The 13,446-nt window shown below is 41.7% G+C and overlaps 1 protein-coding gene across 4 annotated transcripts in view; it reads left to right on the top strand.

Annotated features, from left to right (window-relative positions):
* The window catches only part of thada (THADA armadillo repeat containing), a 96,414-nt gene that overhangs the window by 66,851 nt on the left and 16,117 nt on the right, over positions 1-13,446 (top strand). For 3 of the 4 annotated variants that reach the window (XM_020091983.2, XM_020091962.2, XM_020091973.2), the window contains exons 32-33: positions 6,955-7,334; positions 11,739-11,863. In XM_020091983.2, coding sequence (XP_019947542.2) covers positions 6,955-7,334; positions 11,739-11,863 — 505 coding nt within the window. Of the gene's footprint in view, positions 1-6,954; positions 7,335-11,146; positions 11,420-11,738; positions 11,864-13,446 lie in introns of those variants that run through there. The other variant, XM_069538368.1, reaches the window with a different exon arrangement.

The raw sequence follows: 13,446 nt of genomic DNA, 5'->3' as shown, positions 1-13,446 counted from the left end.
TTTAGCGGCCAATTCGTCTCTCCTCTGAACACAGGCCTTTGTAAGTGTGCATGTGTGCATGCACGTTTCTCTGCCCCGGGCCTTTGATCCTCTCAGACTCATAAAAAAAGCCCCCACCGTTCATTGATTCATCTCTACCTCCTCCGGTCTTATGTTTCTCTGCCAGTAAAAATGAAAAGAAAGTCGGAAAAGAGACTTGACACAAATTACGGGGAAAAAATTTGATAACAACTTGATTGAATTTGCTGTAATTTCATGTGTTTTCATCAGTGTGGTAACGGATGATCATGGTCAGGCTTTAGTCTAAATGATTTCCTGGTAAATCTTTTGATGTCTGTTTAGAAAAATTATTTTTAAATAAGAAGTTTCATGGTGTCCTCACATTAAATGTAGGACACTCTTTAGTGCCTTTTTGAGATCATACTTTTGACATCATTACAAATGTAACTGGATATGTATGGATTATATCAGGCCAGTCTTAATACAATACTTTCATGCTGTATATAAGTTATTGATTGCTGTAATGGAACCTCATCTCTCTATAGACTATGATGTAAACCGTTTGACACACAAGTACGCTGCAAAACATTATTGTGTTCAAACTATATTGTCAAGTTCAGCTTCAAGGCATCCTATTCCGTTTTTGACCCACATCTTGTTTGTAAGTTATGAACAAAGTGCTGTGATGCATATTCCTGCTGCAGGTTTGATTCTTTTCCACTTACAGACAGTTGGTTGACATAAAAACACAAAACACAGCAGCGCCTATGCAAACATGATGAAGACTGCAAGCCAGCAAACCTGGACGTAAACAAAGAGATCTAAAACATCAGTTTAACAAATGTTTTACGAGGGAAAAATAATTGATTCAGCGTGTTTTTAGGCCTCCAGGACACACTCAGGGAAAACCACTGACTCTATATAGGAATGTGTTTATTTACAAGAAAATCTTTTAGGTATCTTTTAAGCTAATATCAGGCTTAAGTCTTCCTGAGTAAAAAACATTTTTAATCTTTATCCTGTGGGTTAATTGCACTTTTTTCCTGTAAATGCAATAAATAAAGCAGTAACTTTGAGTAAAACCTGCTTGATTTATCAAAGTCATATTGACAATAAGCTCTCTATTTATATAGCACATTTCAAAACAGCTGTTAAAAGAGTGCTTCACACGGGACAAGGAAATAAAGCAAACAAATACAAAACATCAAAGATAATTCAAAATTATTTAAAATCAAAGACCACAGATGATATACAACTAATTTGAAATCTAACAGTCATTTTTTATAGTGTTTATCATGACAGAACATCAGTATGGACATTAGGAACAATTACAGTGTCCCATTAGTTACTTAGTGTTCATACTATACATGCATATTATGATCTGAGTATGTGATGTGGAAAAAAACCCTGTCCTTTAAGTTGAATCAGTTTGATCACATAAAAAACTTGGGTTACCATAATTAGACTTGTAGTATCTTTAGCATATGGGATTGATGTTCATCTGTGACAGCTTGGTTAGCCATGTAGTTCCATATTTGGATGCTCTCATTTAACTTTGAGATGTGTTTCTCAGTCATAAATATGCACCAACCGCTGCAATCCGATGTCAAGAGAGGAACTTTGTATTCGGCCTCTGAAACACGACAGACTACTCCACTCTAGTGCAGTGCCAAACTATGGATCAGGATGACCCCCCTGCCCCTCTCAATTATGCCAGTTATAAAAATAAAAAAACTTTACTTCCTGATTATGCTTTTTTTCCTAGTTTAAATATTCAGGTGAAAATAGAGAGCATTACTCTTTTGTCGATTTGGAGCCAACCTGTGATAAAGGGGTCACAAGACGATATTGCTCTGGTTCTACGAAATCACAAGGACAAAATGGTTGGAAACCGGTGCCCTAGAGGAAATTGAATGTAATTTGAGCTTCTAGAAAATAAAAAAAATTAGATGAAAGCCCAGAAAACTCTCTCACGATGCTCTCAAAGTAACATTAGTATTTTGGAAACCTGGGTTCCGAGGTAATTTGCTAAAAGGTTTTTTTCACGTTGTCCTTTTTTCTCTGGGTACGCTGCCTTTGTCATATTTTAGAGTTTAAGGGTTTGCAACAGTAATTTATTTGGTCAGTAAAGTAGTGAAACTCCGCATGAATTTAGGAATCTGTCAGCTACTGTGGCTGGGAGACAAAGTCGTCATAGCTTGATGTTATTTATATCACTCAGACACTAAGGATAACACGTAACCCTCATGTGCACACACACACATATATGTGTGTGTATATATATATATATATATATATATATATGTATGTATGTATGTATGTATGTGTGTGTGTGTAGGGTAATTAGAGGGAGGGACCCCAGCAAATTTTAAAACTCCAACAGCATGAGAAGGAGGTCAGCTCTCTCACTGTCAAACACACACACACACACACACACACGCACACACTCACTCCCACGTAGTGTCTGGGGCTTGTTTTTCACAGTTTGGGTAATGACGGTGGAAGCTGATGTGAAATCCAGCTGTGTGCTTGCATGTGAGAGCACGTGTGAGTGTCTGGCCAAAGTTCGAGCTTGACACAGCGTCTTTTACTGCCAGTGGGCTATGGACCGTCTAACAGAGAGCCAAGAAGCTTACTGACACACACCTACACCCAAGGGCTCATCCAACACACTCTCTTTTACTTTCTGTGAAGTATTAGTACAAAGCAAACTGAATTTACTTAAAATAACTTAGAAGCATGTGCACTTGCATAAAATGGTGTTGTTGGATAGGACTTGGGTTTTCACTTAACATTTTTGTGTGGATCACAAAATGTTCTCAGGACCTTTCCATCCTGCGTCCAAACCTGATTCAGGAACTGTCTTTAGGGGAGACAATTTTTAGGGGAGGACAATTGTAGGTAAGGTTAGCCCAGGTCTATTTAAACCAGATGTTGTGGTTACATTTACTTTAAATATTTGACCTGTGCTGTAAAACAGGCCATCACACACATACACCACTCACCTAGACATGTGAGCAACAGATGATGTGAATATGCTTTGGTTTAAGAGAGTTTTTATTTGTCAATGTACGGTACAAACACTTTTTTGAGGTTTCCATAGCATTAGTACAGAGTGGAGTTTCAATACAGGCGTCTGCACAGGAATGCTAATAACACCAGGTTAAGGGTGGTTCTCTCAAGTCTCAAGTTTCATGTACTTGAACATCATGATTTCACAGTGGAAATCAAGAGAAGCACAGAGCCTGATAACTGATGTGATCACGTTTAGAATGTTTACATTCCCAACAACTAAGTTTAGTTTGATAGCATCTGCTGCTGCTGAGAATGATGGAACTGTCATTCAGTTTTGCAGGTATGTCAGCATTGACGTCATCATCAGCTACTTTTCTTGATTGCTTATTGTTTCAGTGATTTCAAAAGACAGAGTTACAAACATTGTCATTTTAGAATGATTCTTTCTATATTGTTTCATTTGGACCTTTCTGTGTCTGATGTCAGATCACATTGAATAAGTTTGATCTCCTGAGCTGTAGTGTGACTCACTAAATCCAGACACCAGATAAAAAATGTAATTGGCCGCATCTACTCCACCTCAGCTTCCGGCCAGTGACCATTTTCAAAATCCCCTTCGCTAGAGGAGACAACAACAACCTCCGAGCTTCAACCCACACCCTGAAAAAGGGCGTATTTTGACATATTTCTTTTTTTTTTTTTTCTTTGGGTTGAATCAGCCATTTCAATCACAGTGATCGACTCCGCACATGCAAATAATCGACCAGGCGTAGCAAACGACACATACGACTGAATGATAATGGGGCCATTCTCCAGCACTGACACACAGCACTCTGGAGATAGATCTGCCTATGTGTGAGACTACCTTAGCTTTGGAATTAGCAGGTGAATGCAGGTTTTTTTACTCCTTTCCCATTGCCAGTAGAGTTTTTTGTTCAGTTTTTTCCCAAGTGATTCATGTTCTTCATCACGCCGAATACGTACACGACAGAAACTGTGAAGCTCTTGCCAGTGTTGCATCTTGCACAATACTAAGAAAAAAATAAAAAGCTGTTGCACGTTCCCAAGATTTAAAAAAAACAATAACTACACACACTACACACTAACATTAATAACGGCTATTAACTCGCCAACACCTGGAAGTTCCATGTTTACGCTCTGGAAAAGGTAGCGTCTATACAAAATAAAAAAGAAGAAATTGGCCCATTCACCCGCCTGTCATGTTTACACCGCTGCTGATCGGTCCGCCGATGAAAACCCATCTCCACTCCAGAGTCCTTTGACCCATTTGACTGCTGAGTGGATCTATTGCCGTTGCAAAAGAAAGCCTGATTTTTCTACCACTGGGAAAGTGCTAACAAGAGAGGACACTGCCGAAGATGTTGCTCTTCATCCTTAGGGCGGTATAAATAGACCATAATTGCCCTCCCCTGAGCGATGCCGCAGACACAGTTGTGGACAACATTTCACTCCTGACCCTAACGCTCCTGTTTGTCTGTTTCCCCAAATCCCTGAAACAGTGTTTTAAGTCATCACGGTGCACAGAAACTCTCCACTGACACCTGAAGCAACATTAACTAACACACCAAGTTTGAACTTCTGTTTACATTTTATCCTGAGTTAGACCTCATCACACAGTGTCCTGAAATATCGAGTAGTAACCGCAACCCATGGACAGCCTGGACGTGCTCCAGCTGCAGGTTTACACACGAGCTGCACAAAGAGACACAAGTGTAGGAGACATAGGTTTAAATAAACACAGCTGTGGCAGAACAATGGCTACTTATCATCAGACATTGAGATTCTCAGGAACACCTTTTTCACTTACTGTGTGGTTGTCTTACTCTTGCCTCCTTGAATAATCATGAAAAACAGCTGTATACCCTCTCTGCCTCTTTCCTTCTCACTGCCATTAATTCTGTCTTTCTTTTTCCTGCTAGCAACAGGAAAAAGACTCCTTTTCTTTCTTTTTCTCATTTTCTTCTTCATATTTCTTTTTCTTTTGTTAATTCGTTGGTTCAAAGTATTTTTTGGGCCTCTGTACTACTGTGTGTTTGTGTTATGATTTGTATCTTTTTAAGTAGAGTATGAATCAAGACCATAGCTTTACAGTTGACTAGCTTACGGCTGCATGGTGTATTTTACACACACACACACACACACACACACACACACACACACACACACACACCATGTTTCCCTGTGTTCCATCATGACAGACAGCTGTTTTCTCTTTGACATGCTCCCATTCACGCTCAGTCATCCTCCTCTCTCTCCTCCCTTCATCATTGGTGTCATTACTGTGCCCCTACCCTCTATTATAACCATTAGGCTATGCTTATTTGGCCTAGGACCCCCCTTTGAGGATCAGGTTCCATAGTAACCTGGCCCATCTCCACGGTAACCTAGCCCATCTCTGGAGGAATGCAGCATTTACCACTCTTTTGTCAGGCCACGTTTTGAGTGGCGCTGCAGGGCCAGATTGAGTTGCACTGGGTTTCATAAGCTTTTCTCTGTGTGTGTGTGTGTGCGTGCATGCGTCTGCATGTGTGTTGTGTCAAACTAATTGAGTTGGCTGTCAAAGCGGGGTCTGTGTGGAGTCTTGGAGCAGTACTGTAGGGAGGAGCACAGCTTTAGAATGGCATTGGGTTACTCCATAGCTGCCTTGCCTCTGGATTATACTTATATTTCAGAGGAAGTGCATGTGTTAGTGTGCGTGCACGCACGTGTGTTTATTTGTGTGTCTATCACTCCCCTAGGGTGTGTGTTCACAGGTGGTTGGGTTGGCACAGGCATGGGCACTTCCAAACAGACACTGACGCAGCCTTTCCTATAAAAGTCAAAATAGAAAGGAACAGAGGACACTGGCTTCTTCAGTCTGGTCTGTTGTCTGCATCTGTTCGCTTCTCAAAGTGCGTGTGTGTCTGTTTGTGTGTGGATGTTACATCTGAAGAAGCTGAACCTCTCAGAGTAGCTTGATAAACAAACATCCTTTAACCTTATTTTCTATATACATTTCAAGCTATAATAGCTGCCTTGGTGTCCTAGGTGAATATCTCCGCTCTCTCAAATCTTTCTCCCCTCATTTCCTGACACGTTTCTATTGACATCTGTAGTTACAAGAAAGTTACGAGAAGAAACTTACATTGCTCACAAGGTACCTATATATATATATATATATATATATATATATATATATATATATATATATATTAAAAAAAAGATAAAATGTTGAGAACAGCATTTTCTAAAGTATTTTTACTCTTTTGCACTGTGACACAACTGGTCAGACTAATCCTCACCAACATAATGAATGAACTATGATTCACAGCATTTCTTAGCTTATTAGAGGATGTTTTTACATATATATTAATAAGAGACTTCCTGACTTAATAACATTATCTCAGGCTACGTACAATTACATTTTCAGCATTTTGAAAATAATAAAATCTCAAACCACACAAGTACTTTGGCTCCGTATCAGTTTCAATCCCCGCCCATACTAATAGGCCTAAAAATGCATATCACAGGACTACTCATGTACACTGGGCATGTGTGTGACTGTGTTTTCAAAAAAAAAAGGGGCGGCAGCATTTTCAAACTTTTCAGTTTTAGCAGCTCTAAAACCCCGGAGTAGTGAAGTAGTGTAGGTGAATCCATAGCAGACTTGATGGCATTTTTTAAACAAAAAATGTAGTAGTATGGACGTTACCTCATTTTTCTGGCCTTCGATTCAGATATGAGCCTTTGTGTTTGCAGCATTTGAACTTGTCATTACATGTAGTCTTTGGTTTTTCCTCCATAATCCAACTATTTTATATATTTTATATTTATATATATTTTTTTTTTCTAACAATCCTACACTAATACCACACAGTTGCAATAATCAGTTATAATGAAATTATCATGTCAGCTAACATGACGATTCCTGCTTTTCAGATTCAGAGGTTGGCGAGCTCCGTCAGAGGACTCTGTCCATCCTGATGGACTCAGACCTGGTCATGTCCGATCCCTCCTCTATCACCCTTGGGCCTGGCAGCACCCAGTACCTGCTCAGTCTAGCACGGGTGGCCCTCAGCGCCAGCATGGAGATCCCTGAGCTCTGGAGGGCCCCTCAGCTGACAACGCAGCTCCTGACATGTCTGCTGAAGTTTCCCCAGTACGAGGTGAGGGAGCTGGCGCTGCAGGGGCTCCTGAGGAGGCTGCAGGAGGAAGAGGAGGGGGAAAGGGAGAGGAGACCTCAGTGGCTGGAGGAGACCACCCTGTCTAACCTGACTGGCCTGGCTCTTCACGAGACACACCCCCAGTGTCTGGCCAAGGTGGGACCACACACACAAACACAAACAAAAAATAATTATGAGAGGTGCATTTATTTGTTGTGTTTTTGTTTGAGAGCTTGTATATATGTCTGGTTGTTTTATAGGACTAAGTGTGTGCGTTTTGTGTCCCTCGTTTATGCATGTGTGTCTGTGTGTGTCTGTAAAGGGTTGTAAACTGACTCATGTCATCACACACAAGATGAACCCTTTCCAGAAACAAAATCTTTTTCTTATTCATCACGTTTTCACTGCACCACACTGACATTTGCTATAAATTGATAAAATATCCAAATCCATCTGGCCGAGGCTTGCGTGAGAGGATAATCGGCAGCAGGGGACGCGGCAAGCACACTGGTAGGGACTCTTTCATACTCTCTGTCTCTTTTACACACACACACACACACACACACACACACACACACACACACAAGAGGGTTTGGTAGGCTTCCACTCTAACGAGTTTTGGAGGGGGAAATGCAGCTTATTTCCTGTTTTGGGGACAGAAGGTCGTATTTCAGTGTGTTCATAAAGTCGGGACGGGGCAGCCTGCAGACCTGCTCTGTCCTTCCTGGTTCTCCCGTCGTTGACTATCCTCCAGAGCCGACTCGAGTCACCACCGCTGGAACTGTGTGTGTGTGTGTTTGAATGTTGCTGCTTCAGACATTTTTTGTGTGCCTGTTCGCCAGGCACCGCTTTACAGGCCAGCCGTTAATGTTTAAAGTGTCGGCCCTTAAGTGGAGCCTCCCTTCCACCAAGGACACGCCGACCTAATGGGCCAGTTGCCATAGCTCGCCACGAACTCAGCTGAAGCATTATGGGAGTGGGGCAGGGGGCAGCAATAGGGAAAGGACCTAGTGTTGGTCTCTTACTCTGCTCATGATGTCATTGTCAGTCCACATTGAAAACATTCAACAAATGACACACACAGGAGTCTGACAGGGAAGAAGACAGCCTGATAGACTGGTTTCAGTGATATCTGGAACACAGTTCAATGTCTGCATCGTCAGCAGCTGATGCTCCATGTAGAAAATAAAGAAACAGCATTATTCTAGTATTGAGTGGTTGTTCAAACATAACCCCACTAAAACAGTGTATTTTAATCATTTAATCATTAATATAAAACAGTATGTTTGAAAGTGTGCGTCGCTGAGAGAAACGCCTCTCCTCAATTCTAGAAGAGCAAAGGCTCAAGGGTGACCTGATTTCTTTTTGCTTATTGTTGGCCATAAACATGGTTTATTGAGACATTACCACCAACAGCTGGACTGGTGTAATGCAGTAGACCATGATTAATGGTGGGAAACCCTTAATGCTGAACTAGACTCTGAAAAACTGATTGGATGAATGTGCATCATGTTAGTGAATTTCAGGTTGATGTATTTCAGACTAACTGGTAGCATGTACACTTGCACTTAAGCGCCGAAGACAGTAAATGTTGGCAAAGTCAGAAAAATGTACATAATATAAATATAAAAATGCTGATTTGCAGCATGTAGTGTTTTTTTTTTCTTCCTGTTTCTTCAACATTTTGAGTTTGTGTATTTTACTCTCTTTCTAACTATGCTACTACCATCCAGAAATGAAAAGAATTCCCTGATACGAACACCGCCAACTAGCGCCAATAACAATTTGCATCCAGAGTCTGCACAGTAGTGATCAGGGGAAGGAGCTACGGTCGTGACGTCCGGTCGATACACGCACTCGACCAATCGTGAATCACTCTCAGCTGGTAATCAAGTCAAGCCTGTTTTTGTTGCTTCAAATAAATGACTAAAACCAAACTTACTGGAACAATAACAACTTACATCAGTACCTAACCTACCTAAAATGACAGGAACCATCTTTGAGAAAAAGCATTTACTTTCAGTTGGCTCCATGTCCCAAACATTAATATGGAGGAGGTGGGGTTAATGACCTACTGCAGCCAGCCACCAGGTGGTTATTGAGAAACTTTAGCTTCACTTTTGTGTAGCCATCATGTCGTCCATGAGGTCTATGCTCTTAACACACTCATTCAGGGCCGGGTCTAGGCAGGGGCAAGAGGGGGCCTGGCCCCCTCAAATAAATGTTGTGCCCCCTCAAACTAAATCCCCCAAAATATATTAAATTTCATATATTTTTTATTATCTCATGCTTCTCTCCTCCGCTCCACTTCTTAATGTCTTAATGTCTTGCTTGCCCCCTCAAATATAAATATATCAAGTTGTTTCTCATGTCATGTTTCGCACAATGCCCCCTCAAGATTTGTGGCTGCCCCCTCATACATGCCTGTCTAGACCCGGCCCTGCACTCATTAGACTATTTTTAGTCCTTCCATCCATAATGATTACCTTTTGAGGGTTGTAGGGGGAGCTGACGCTTATCCCAGCTGGTAAAGGTGGGGTACCTCCAGCGTGTCAATTAAAAGTCATGTCGTGAAATTTCTTCTAGCAGCCTTGGTTTTTGGTCAAAACCCCTTCCATTGTTTGGGGGTCTGCTTTGAGCCAAGATACCAGCAAATACCAGTGAAAAGCACCTTGAGGCAGTCTGCTCAAATAGACAGAAAGATTTCGTGTTAGACTGCAGTGCAAGCTGGGTAGAGCCTTCGTAGCTTTTTGTTTATGTGTCTGTTCATGCATGTTGGGCGGCCAGTGTTTATTTGCATGTTACAGCTATGAAAGTTTGTACGTGTCTACGCCTGAGTTGGCATGTTTTTCTGTGACTTTGTATATTTGAGTACGTGGGCAAGCGAGTGCGTTGCGAGACCGGAGCTCATTAAAGCAAGTTTTAAAAGTCACGAGCAGCAGAGACAGTCAGAATCAGCTGCATCGGAGTGAGCTGAATACCTGGCAGACAGATGGACAGATAAACAGTGAAAAACCTTGGCAGGGATGTCTAACACCCTCAGTAGTGCAACATGGTTTGTAGATAAAACTTTTTTTTAGATTTACAGGGATGAAGTATTGATTGTCTGATACAAAAACTATGTCCACCACAGCCGCCCAGAAAATTGCAATGGGCTGCTGCAGATATTGGACACTGCTTGTTGCAAACATTTCCAAATGACTGGTGTCCAACAGTATGAAAAATGAAAAGTGCAGCGCTGTGTGTCTGCATTAATGGATTGTATAGGCCACTTGGGGACAGCGGAACAAACTGAAAGCACAACATTTACATGGTGTCGAATTATTAAGTTATTATGTTTTGGCAAACAGTGGTCTCTTTACACATCCAGAGCAGTAGATTCATTTCTGGCCATCTGACAGATTTACTGCAGGTCTTGCACACTGCTGTGGAGAGTTTGTGGGCCCCAAAACCAAAACAAAGAGCTTTAAGATATTTCATAGCCCTTCACAGTTTGTCGATAACTCTCTTTGTCACCATAAGCAGCCCTTTGTACAATCCATAAAGTTTTATAATCCATTGCTAAAATGATGAGTGCGGCTTTGAAATTCTCTACATAGTAGAAGAGCAACTCCTGTGTAATTCTATCATAAATGTGCTTTACTGCCGTTCGCTTCTTGTTTCTTAAACTTAATGATGATTGTTTATGGATTGACAGAACCATCAGAATAAGAAATACATTAGCTAGATGCCCTACTTGGCCTCCTTGTCTTATGCTCACTTGCACAAATATATAGTCACATACACACAAATGTTTACACACAGACACCAAATACACCCGCTCACGCTGTTGTCCGCCCACGCAGATCCTGTAAAGCTTTATTTTACAGCTCTAATAACAGGTTGGAAGCGAGAAAGAAATAATAATCATTGAGATATGCAGGAGGAATGTCAACATGTGTTCTCGGCTTGATGTGTGTTTTTAACAGGGGTCTCACGCGGTGGAAAACAAGTCTTTTCCTCCTTGGACTCGGTCAGCTGCCTCCCTCTCTGGAGGAGTGACCGGGCAAAGAAAACAGTATGGGAAGGATGGAGAGGAGGGGGACGCAGCGATGGGTGACGGACAAAGAAAGTCAAGTTTAGGGGGTTGAGCGGGAAGACGCCTTGAGAAGACGAGGACTGTGTTACCAGCTGATGGGCAGCAGGAGAGAATTTGAGGCTTGAATATGCCCTCAGTCATACACTTGTTTCTGTGCCTGAATGTTGTTGTCTGAGTACATGCATATAATCGTGTGTGTGTGTGTGTGAGAGAGAGAGAGAGCGAGAGTGAGGCAGCTGTGTACCCGTGGTTAGGGTGTGCGTAGGGAGGATCTGACCGGTGTGGTAAAAATACCCTTGGGGGCAACTTGCCAGCCTGCTGCAGAGAGGACACCAAAGCTGTGTTGATGGATGGCGCTGAAGAACTTCCCCCACTAGTAGCTCTGAGTGTGTGTCTGCGTGTGCAGCTAAATCAGTAACTTATTTAGTATCTGTCACTCCTTTCACACTCTCTTTCTCTCTGCCTCTCTGTCCTCCTCTCAGGTCCTTCAGGTGCTGTGTGTGTTGAGCTCCAGTGGTGAAATCCTGTGGCGGGATGGTGCTCAGATTTTGTCCCAGGAGGAGGTTCTTCTGCACCTCCTCACTCTGGCTCAAAACTCTATTCACAGGTCAGACAACACACACTTAGACCCCTCATGTTCAAATATCCAGAGTTATTTTGGTATAATATTATAATGTTTCCTCTGGATCGAGAGATAAGACAGTTCCTGTGTTATTCCACGTCTGCTTTGAGATTTTTTGTATCAAATCACATCAAAATGGGTTATGAGTTAAAAAGTCTTTTACAGTCTCATCAACTTTTCTTAAAAGGCTGCATTTTGCTTCCTTTAAGTCTTTACATTAGCCAGCTGAATATGCATCACTCCCTCACTGCAGAGTTGATCTGCTCAACATAGAAAGTCATGACAACAGCCTGCTCTGTCCCTGAAGACTTCTCGCGTCCACCTTTGCCTACGCCTGCGGATTTAACCGATGAATGAGACTCACAGAATTTAAAGTCACTGCGAGGGAGTACAAATTTGGCTTAACATTATCATTTGATGAATAATGTGTCACTTCTCCTGAGTGCATAATGAGTCATCAGACAGTTGAAACCGTTTTACAGGGAAAGACAAAACAGATTAAATTAAAGAATATTATGATCTTGTTTTTCACGTGTATTAGCTAAATAAACAGGTAAATGAACAATTGATGCAGAAACACAGGATTCAAAATGATAAAAAAAAAATATATATATATTTAATGGGACCTTTGACCTGATGATGGCTGAATAAAAAATAAAGAGATCCACAAAGTCCGTACATGTCAAGTGGGGGTTGGGATGTGGGGTCAGATTTCTAGTCTGGTGGATCAAGCAACGCTGACACTGCCACACCACTAACTTGGCTAAAACTAAATGGCACTACATTGCCCATGCAAGGCGGTTACCTGAATCTTATTTCATTAACTCTGACCCTGGGTGTTAGTTTTCTCAATCCAGATGAAAATTAAAAAATATTTTCGAGGACTCAAAGAATCTTTTCCCAAGGAGATGCAAAGACAGTGTGCCACAAGATACTGACAGAGAAAACACACATGGGAAAGCTGAACAGTCCATCAGTCCAACCAGCATGATTTGTTATCCAGATAGTCTTCATGGTCCAGTAAATTTTGAATATTTTGAAGTTTTAAGTGTTACTGTGGCAGCAAGAGACGAACAGAAAAGGTTATGTGTTGTCCATGAAGAGTGAGATGTAGGAGAGGAGGAGTAGGAGGACCGCAGCAACAGGTGGGATTGACTGACAGATAACACACAGATGGAGCTGTATGTTGTTAAGTTATTTATTTGACATTAATGTACTACAGCACAAGATGCAACCATGTTCTCCTCCTCGCCCGGTTTTTCTTCTGGCTCCCTGTGGTTGGGAATGAGCCCTCACACTGTTGTGTCAGGCGAACTGTCAGGCATCCATTCAGAGCCACAGTGCATGGAGGAGCGACACACAGGTTCACACCTGAGTACCTGGAGTCATGCATGCACTGTTGTAGCATTTACATATCCAGCCCGAGGGACTGGTAGTTTTTAAAAGAAGATAAACAGAGAAATTAAATTGTGGATGGAAGCTGATCCTTCTGCTCTGAATCATCAACCATTATTCCTACATCATTGTCAAATGCCAGGCTCCCACTATTACTCCAGTGAGATTTTACA

The sequence above is a fragment of the Paralichthys olivaceus genome, chromosome 14 (genome assembly GCF_024713975.1).
Source record: "Paralichthys olivaceus isolate ysfri-2021 chromosome 14, ASM2471397v2, whole genome shotgun sequence".
Lineage (NCBI taxonomy): Eukaryota > Metazoa > Chordata > Actinopteri > Pleuronectiformes > Paralichthyidae > Paralichthys > Paralichthys olivaceus.
The sequence above is the reverse complement of the archived record's forward strand: the minus strand, read 5'-3'. Positions and strand labels throughout refer to the sequence as shown.